Source organism: Salmo trutta, chromosome 33, assembly GCF_901001165.1.
Source record: "Salmo trutta chromosome 33, fSalTru1.1, whole genome shotgun sequence".
NCBI lineage: Eukaryota > Metazoa > Chordata > Actinopteri > Salmoniformes > Salmonidae > Salmo > Salmo trutta.
In genome coordinates, this window is record NC_042989.1 from 5,350,173 (window position 1) to 5,358,864 (window position 8,692).

The window sequence follows — 8,692 nt, forward strand, 5'->3', positions numbered from 1 at the left end:
GTGAACCTGCAAAGAAAGGAGAAAATGTTTGTATTTTTATTAAATAAAACAACAATCTCTAATGTTTGTAGCATTTGTAAGGCTAAGGTTGGTGGTGAAGGTGAATGTATTGTCTCCGTGTATTTTGTTTTGCTTCTATATTAAGGTCTATTTGAATGGGAGTGATATCAATGTGGTTGGTCTATCTTTGGAATGAGTACACTGGCCTGTACCTGAGTGGCTCTACTTGGTGAATGTGTGGCTTTCAGCTCCTCCGCGTCCAAAACCTGTTGGGGGGGGGGGGGGGGGGGGGGCGAGAGAGAGAGAGGGAGAGAGAGAGACAGTATTTGGTCAGGAGACTGTATACTGTATGTCAGCCAAACATTTTGGGATTAAGTTTCAGGAGGAAATGGGAGCAGCGGAACCACAACAATGGAAACTCCAGTGGTCTCTGACCCCATTCCACAGCAGCCCTTCTAGAGCCACCACGTGGAACCAACAAGACCAGGCGATATGACCTTGGCTATGACTGGCGCTGGTCCTATTCCGACTGACAATTCCAACTATTTATCTCATTCAGGATATCTCAGTCAATGCACAGCTGAAAGAACTGAGGGGGACCATTATGCGACGAGAAGCTATCCTACTTTTTAAAGTGAAAGAGCGTGTTTGAGCAGATAGTTCGTAGGTTATTCATATCCAACGAGAGAAACTGATAAGATTTTTAGCACGATGACCACAATGTTATTTGTGGATGCCTGAACCTCACTGAGGTGGGTATTGTAAAGGTTACAATGAGCTCATTCAGTCACAGGTTCACGTAAGGAGGACAATGATCCTGGACTTTCCATACAGGATGTAAGCGCTTTATCAGGCTACGTACATACGTGTGGCTCCAATGTCACTGAGTTCAACTTATCAACTGTTATCTTGTTACATGTACTTTGAGCCCAAAACATAGAAACACCCTAGGTAATATGGGTTATGTTAATATAATTATGATATCTCTCAATTGGGATATCCTTACTGAGATAGATTGTTAAGGCACCTTGCACCAAGGGCCATTACAATAGTAATGAAGAAGAACTCACCTTTAGGCCCGAATAGTGCAGAGTAGCAGGGGTTGTTACAATAAGGCTTGCCATCGTGCTACAGCGAGAGAGAGATAGAGGGTATTAGTACCAGGCTGATTTAAAAATACCAGCATTTGATTGTATCCACACTTTCTACACAATCTGTGTGATAGGTCAAGAATTCTTATGAAAGATTTATGGGCCAGAATGTAGGCTTAAAGACATGCTCCGGAATGACTACTAATACTTTTCAAACCTCCCGTTTTAGGCTGAATGTGTAGTTCATACATGCATAATCAAATTCCTAGTTTGAAAGCGACTGTTTTTCCTCCATTTTCCCCCCATGTGGGCCAGACCCCTAGCAATTTGAGTTCTAGCCAATGAGCTTCAGCCCCTCGCAATTTGAGTGACAGTTAGCCAGATACACACACAGTAGAACAAGCGAGAGGGCAACGACGTGGTGCAGATATTGCCACATATGTGACATAGTACCCATTTTTCAGAGACCACTTTTGGCTCGTGAGCGCTACTTTCAGAACTACTGGCAAAAAAATTGAAAAGTACCGGGGAATCTCTTTAATGGTACTCTATGAGAAATATGATCTGTGATTAGCGAACAAACATACATATATTTTTTATTCCAATATCATTATTTTCATTGAAATATTTGTCAGCTAATAATTCAGTGTGAGTGGCATGTGAGGTATGTGTGAGGTGTGTGCATGAGCTTGCGCGTGTGTGTGTGTGTGTGTGTGTGTGTGTGTGTGTGTGTGTGTGTCTCGTCTGACCTCTGCGTGTGATCCGGCTGACAGCGTCTTGCTGCACTTCTCACACTTCAGACAGGGCCTGTGCCAGTCCTTCCCCAGTGATGTCACCCTCTCCGCTGTGAGACAAAGAGATAAACAGACACGTTTAGCTAATGGACACGGCCCACTCACAATGACATGCATCCCTCCCACATCGCACAGAGTGCCACAGTTCCACACAGAGAAGGGCATTGTGGTCTGCAGAGGGTATGGATACTGTATGCAACTTACAGGGTCATACTGGGGCTGCATTACAGTACATGGTACCCCAGAGGAACTGTGAGCTCCATGGTCGAACGCTACAGGTCTAGCCTAGGTCCAGCACAGTGTTGATTTCCCTACCCACACACACAGATAACGCATTACTCACAAGAACATTAGGAGGGTGTGGTGGTTGGCTGAGCCTCTGAGGAGAGAGAGAGGGAGAGAGAGAGGAGACTCCCTGTGGAATTTGCACTCCCTTCCCTTTTTCCCCTCCTTTTGGCATCATAAAAACCTGATAAAGAGAGTCTTTATATCCGGGCTGAACTGTGAGGAACGATTTGCAACAAACAGCCATCATGGCGATGGTCGTTAAACAGGGAGGGAAGCCATAGTCATGTGTTTCAGGAGTTTTATGAGAAGAGATGTTCAAGCTTGGAGGGCTGTGTCTGCTGAGACCTATCCCATGATGCAATGGGAGAGAGAGCCAAATAAAAATGTACTGTGTCTAATGGGAGCCAATTGCTGCTCAGTTCATGATACTGAACACACATACGTGCACAAGCGCACACACACTCCATGCCAAACAAGAGGCCAACTCCCAAGCATAAGGACAGGAAGTGCACAACGTACAAAACCGTTCTCATGAAGTTTTGTAATAAATAAACTAGAGAAAAAGATAACACACCGGGGCATAACTTTATTAGTACCATCTGTGGATACAAATGGGCCTGAGGGTCCTGCTAAAGTCTTACTCAAGAAAAGATTTAAAGCAAATGTTTAAGTAATAAACGGCAGATCCATCATGGGAGCTCTTGCTTCACTTTTGGAATTACTGTAAGTTATTCTAAAGGTCTCTACATATTTGTAGAATTGCATTTGACTTCAGTGTATTTCTGAGTTTATGCACAGTAGGCCTATGTATCATTGGGTATTATTTGTCAGGTCAGGGATTTAGTGTGCGTATGGATCCAACTGCTGTCTCCATTTTGTTTTCAATTATGGAGGAAAAAAACGGAATAATAAGACCTGATTACACAACACTGAAACCAGGAAGACAGAGAACTAACCTAACCTAACCCAGTCAACTAGAGTCTCAGTGAGTCAGTGTCTCAGTGCAGTTAATCAATCAGTCAGTCAGTCAGTCGAGTCAGTCATTCAGCCAGTGCAGTCAGCCGGGGAGTCTTACAGCATTCCAGCTGGCTCTGTAGAGGATGGGTGGAATGCTCTGGGCCAACACTAATTACTGTACTTTACTTTACTTCCAATAACAAGACATGGGGATCGGGAAACCGAGGAGGGACGTCCCTCTTCACGACCCTGGACCAGACTATAATGGTGCTGCTGTGTCAGCTTGAGTTACAGTGTCAGAGGAAAGCTGTTGGGTTAACAGACCTTATTCACACAGTGGCCGACACATGAATAAGGTCTATTTTCATGAACCTAGCAACATTCCTTCAATTGTGTTCTGACCACTGGCTATGACTAGTCAGGTCATTCCTAAGGCATCAGAGAGCTGTTGTCCGTCTGTCTGTCTGTGGGTGTGTGAGTAAAGTGCATGCTGGTGTAATTGCCATAGGGTGGGACTGACTGGGGTGTGTGTGTGTGTGGGAGAGAGACAGATGAGTTGATCTGCTGTCTGCATCAATTTGCTCATCACTGTGGAGCAATAATATGAATGGACTCCATCCAACACACACACACACGGAAAAACACCCAGATGCGGAAGCATTCAACGCTTCATTCACCACATCCAACCCTCCAAAGAATGATGGATGGAAAAGTTCCCGCAGCCCTGTTTATCATCCTCTAAAAGATGAATTCATATGACACCCGGCTGGGACACGTGTCAGGAAGTGAAGCACTTCTGTTTTCCCTCTTCCTGGTACATCGCCTCTCATTTTTCATTATTACTTTCACACGTTCTATGGTTGAAATGAATACAGGATGCGCCTTCAGTAAACCTACAGCAGGCTATCATTTATAAAGACTGTGGATAAATGCTTCAGAGGTGCTAATGATGTAAACAAATTGTACATTTTCCATGCGTGTCTAATCATTTGTTATTCTATGTCCTGACTGAGACAATGCAGTCCTTTGAGAAGCACTGTTCCACCCTAAATTGAACACTGGCACTGGATTGGCTCAGTTCTTAATAGAAGTGGTCCATGTCTTGAGGAAACATGCAGTTAGGATGACATCGATTTTGGTTCCTGGGTAATTCTCTGCACACTGTGACGGTTGGTGCCCCTCCTTAGCTCTTAAAGCTCAGACACACCGGTAGGATTGCCAAACGTTTGCCTGACGACAGTACTTAGAACTTCTGAACAGAGTGTTGGCAGTCAATTTAGTTTGTGTTCACACAGCAAAGACCTTGGAAGTCGTCGGCCACTCAGCCTTGTTAAAATACTCCAAACCAGAAGGTGGCAGTAGCGTTGTTTGGCAATGCATATCTGTGCATATTGCTTATGGTCTAGTTTCTAAGCTATCTGCGCTAATGTTACTACTTTGTAGAAAGCCCTTCTTGTTACTAGCCAGATGGCCACATCTAGATAACAACCTAGCAAGAAGATGAAGAAACAAATTAATTCACTCTCCATAATCCCATACTGCCAGTGCCAGCCCATAGCCACATGTTTTGCTAACTAGCTAACGTTTGCATATTTTTAGCTAGCACAACATAGCTAGCTAGCTAAGGACACTGCACTAACTTGGCAGCTAACACAGGCAGCTGTTTCATGGAAACTAGCTAATTTAATTATAATGTCAATACAAGCTACAGTGGTAAGCTAGCTTGGAGGAAGTATCTAGTATTGTGTGCATTGCGTCTGTGCACTTAGCTAGCTACCATCCCATAGCCCACATTGCATATGAAGTGTGACTGGATGTATGGAGAAAATGCCCTATTTTTTTTTTAAATGTTCTGTTGTCTGACCCACGTGGGGGTTCGTGATCTCTGATTGGCTCAAAGTCGTTGGCCACTGACGAGCATTTCGTTAGGTTCGTCGCTACCGGGTTGGCACGCAGCAGATACCGCATTTGTTCTAGCAAGAGAAGGAATGGCCTCCCACTGTGATAAGTACCTATAGGCAGTCTATTGGCAATGATATTCTCATGTGTTTCATGCTTCACTCTCTCTCTCCATCTTTGTCTCTCTGTCTCTCTGTTTCTCTCCCTTTGCCTCTGTCTCTCGTTCCAGGGAGGGTGGATAAGTTTTATTGTTTTCCGCTCTCCCTCCCTCCCCCCCTCCTCCTCCTTTCTCTGGAAGCAGATGTACTTTCCCTCCATCAGTCCCTGACTGTGGCAGCAGTAGCATGATTGCTTCCATCTGAGAGCTCAGCTACCGCTGGGAGAGAGGGATGGGGTAGAGGAGAGGTGGGGGCTCTGGGGAGTGGAGATCAGGTGGGTAGAGAGAGGCAGTGAATAGGAAATAGGCCTGGTCAGGTAGTAAAACAGGGCTACAGTGGAACAGATCGTGAATGGTCCCACCTTGATGATGGAGAGTCGCTGCACAAGCATTCCCAAGCAAGACCGTATACTGTAGCTTCTACCTTGAGCACAGCTATACAACTGATATGACAGAGAGAACTTTCTGAAACAACCATTTCAAAGATGTATTTATGAAAGAGAAAACCGATAGCACTCACTCGAGGTTTAAGAAAACATAGCTTAGCTTCAATGCCCTTTCGCCCTGAGACATTTTAATTCATGGCTGGAGAGAGACACAGAGCTGTTTTTTCACTGGGGATTTTTCAGCAATACATGAACAAACGATTGAAATAAATCGGTTCGCTTGTTTTGGCCGAGGGGGAAGTTAATCTGCAGGAGAAAAGGAAAGTGTGGCTCCCCAGCCAGCAGCGTCAATTCATCTGACTGACAGGCCAAACTTACTGTAGAGAGAGAGAGAGAGAGAGAGAATAGAGAGGAGAAGAGAGAAATAGAGAGAAGATAAGAGAAGACAGAGAGAGAGAGAAAGAGAGAAAGAGTGCGAGAGAGAGAGAGGCTTTGTGGCTTTGCACTGTGTCTCATGGCTTTGTGTGTCTCCAGAGATGACTAAGTCTAGGAGTTCAACTACTGGAGATGACTAAGTCTAAGAGTTCAACTACTGGAGTTGAAGGAAATGTGCTAAATGGATCAAGACATACATCAAATGGTCATGTCCTCTTTCTTCCTTCTTTCCCCCAGATGAACCAATCAGCCCTGCTGCCTCCATGGACCTCCCCAGACAGAGGCCAACCAAGGCTATTGGGACTCACCGGATGAAAGAGAGGACATTTCTTTCTTCCAACTTAAAGAAGTACGAAAGCAAAATACTAGTCTAAAAGATGGAACCAGCGATAGTTATTTGATGGAACTACTTTGTCTCCTTCAGCCTTGGCAATGATAAACCCAGTACCCTTCCCACATGGGTATGAGAGGTCATCATCCCCCACACAGTACTCGTCATTACACTCCCTTACTATCGCAGTTGTTAAGAGAGATAAATCAAGCAGGCTAGAACTCCATCAAATCTCCAATGCAAACAGATAGTTACTGCCAACCTGACCTTGCATGAATTTCAAACCTGATGTATAGCTAAACGATCTCATATTCCATTTAAGGTCTGAGAGATGTATTAAGGGGGTCCTAATGCCCGTTGTAGCTTTTTATCCCTGTCTTATCCCTTCTCTCCCTCTCTCCCTAATGCAGTAAGTGCTGTCTGCTGATCCACTGACTTGGCAGGACCTGCAGTGCCACTCCTATGACAGCAAAATGTTATCACCATGAGAAATCTCTAGTTTACTTTTATTCTGAGGGAAAGGGACTCCCATAATATACTACGTGTAGTGGATTTTAGTAGGATTGGGCAAAAAAATATTGCAGTCCTCAACCAATTAGGCCTAGTCAACTACATTTACTAGAATTGCTATTAACTAGTTATTCAAACTTTGTCGCAAAAATATTTTGCAGTCACAATCATTTTTTTTTGCAAGCATAATTCATAACAGGAAATTGTTCAAGTGATGCGTTCATCATCGCTCTCACAATCTCTCAATAGCTTTTTGATAGCTGCAGACAAGACAGTAACTAAAAACTATATCCAACTGTCCGTAAGACACATATGGGAAACGTGACACGCAAGCGCGTATGTTGAGTAAACTAATTGCAAAACAAATGAATAATAATCTGAATCGACACAATAAAGATGTCTTACCGAAGTAAACTTCCTTCGTGCATTTTGGGCACTTGGGCATGTTTGCAGGGTAAAGTGTTGGTCTCCGGGAGTGAAATAAGTATCCTAGTTGAACTAATGTTCACGGCAGTATTACAGCAGCAGCCCACCTGTCCGTTCTAAACCACGCCTCGTTGTGAAGTGCAGATGTGCGCGCCTTCCTATTTATACGGTGAAGGAAATGCGTTTGGTGGAAAAGAATAGAGGGTGAGGCTTTGACAGCGTGTGTGTGTGCGTGTGTGTGTGTGTGTGTGTGTGCGTGTGTGTGAGAGAGAGAGAGATAGAGATGTAAAATACGAAAATTATACCAGGGGAAATAAAATGTATTCATGTGATTTGGAGTAGAGTGTGCAACTTTTTTTGTGCACTATTTGTTTTGGCTAGTTAGAGTTTTATTCTCCCCTTTATGTGCATACACAGCAAGTGTAGATTTTTCTGTGTAATATTTGTAGTGTTGATTCAGGAGTTACATTCACTCTGTTAAAGTGAAATTAACACACAGTGGTGTAAAAGAACCCCAGTGTTGGTGTTAGTAACCAGAGTTATTGTTTTACACTGTGGAGAGTAAAACAGTCCCATCAAAACCACACCCATCATTATCATATATCAGCATGCTATGCAGGTTGATTTTGGGGGGGGATTGTACTTACTATCTGTTTTAGTTTTTTTGCTTGTACATTGATTGATTGATTACTGTTATGCTACACAAATATAAAATTAAACTAATCCAATTAGTTATTTAGATGTATTGCGCACGTCACTGAAATGGTTGTTCCAGTTTAAATGGTTGAGGTAGTCTCCTTTATCTGAATTCCTGACCCTCGTAGTCATTCTGAATGTAGGTTGTGGTTGAATAAAAACTCTGACTTCTTATGAACCATCCTGATCTCGCGAGTTTACACTATGGGTTAGGGGAGGGTTTGTCCGGGGTAGGCCGTCATTGTAAAATAAGAATTTGTTCTTAACTGACTTGCCTAGTTAAATAAAGGTTAAATAAAACATTTTTTACATAAAATGTACGTTTGCGAGATCAGGATGGTTCGTACCAGGCTAATCCTAACACTGGCTGGATTCCAAAAGGAATTAGACATCACTTTGCCAGCCTGAGGTGGCCTATAATAAATTCACCAGCATTTTCCTAACCCCACTGTTAGGGTAAAACTAGATTAAGGTAAAACTAGGTCAAAGCAAGGCAGTTAACACACTGTTCCTAGGCCGTCATTGTAAATAAGAATTTGTTCTTAACTGACTTGCCTAGTTAAATAAAGGTAAAATATATATATATTTTTTTAAAAGCAAGGCCTTATGATATAATGTCATAAAGTTACAGTTTTAGTGATAACTTTTACCTGGGTACTCATTTGGTGAAAGCCACAGACATTTAAAAGGAAATAATTCAACAGCCATCTCTCTGTCCCTAA

The 8,692-nt window shown here is 43.2% G+C and overlaps 1 protein-coding gene across 1 annotated transcript in view; it reads right to left on the bottom strand.

The window, feature by feature from the left end:
* The window catches only part of crip1 (cysteine-rich protein 1), a 7,718-nt gene extending 258 nt beyond the window's left edge, over positions 1-7,460 (bottom strand). Inside the window, exons 1-5 of the mRNA XM_029729585.1 lie at positions 7,254-7,460; positions 1,841-1,935; positions 1,071-1,128; positions 213-266; positions 1-6 (exon numbers count right to left, since the gene is read on the bottom strand). The exon at positions 1-6 is cut by the window's left edge and continues 258 nt beyond it. Coding sequence (XP_029585445.1) covers positions 223-266; positions 1,071-1,128; positions 1,841-1,935; positions 7,254-7,293 — 237 coding nt within the window. The 5' untranslated portion in view covers positions 7,294-7,460 and the 3' untranslated portion in view covers positions 1-6; positions 213-222. The remainder of the gene's footprint in view (positions 7-212; positions 267-1,070; positions 1,129-1,840; positions 1,936-7,253) is intronic.
* Positions 7,461-8,692: the final 1,232 nt, after the last annotated feature.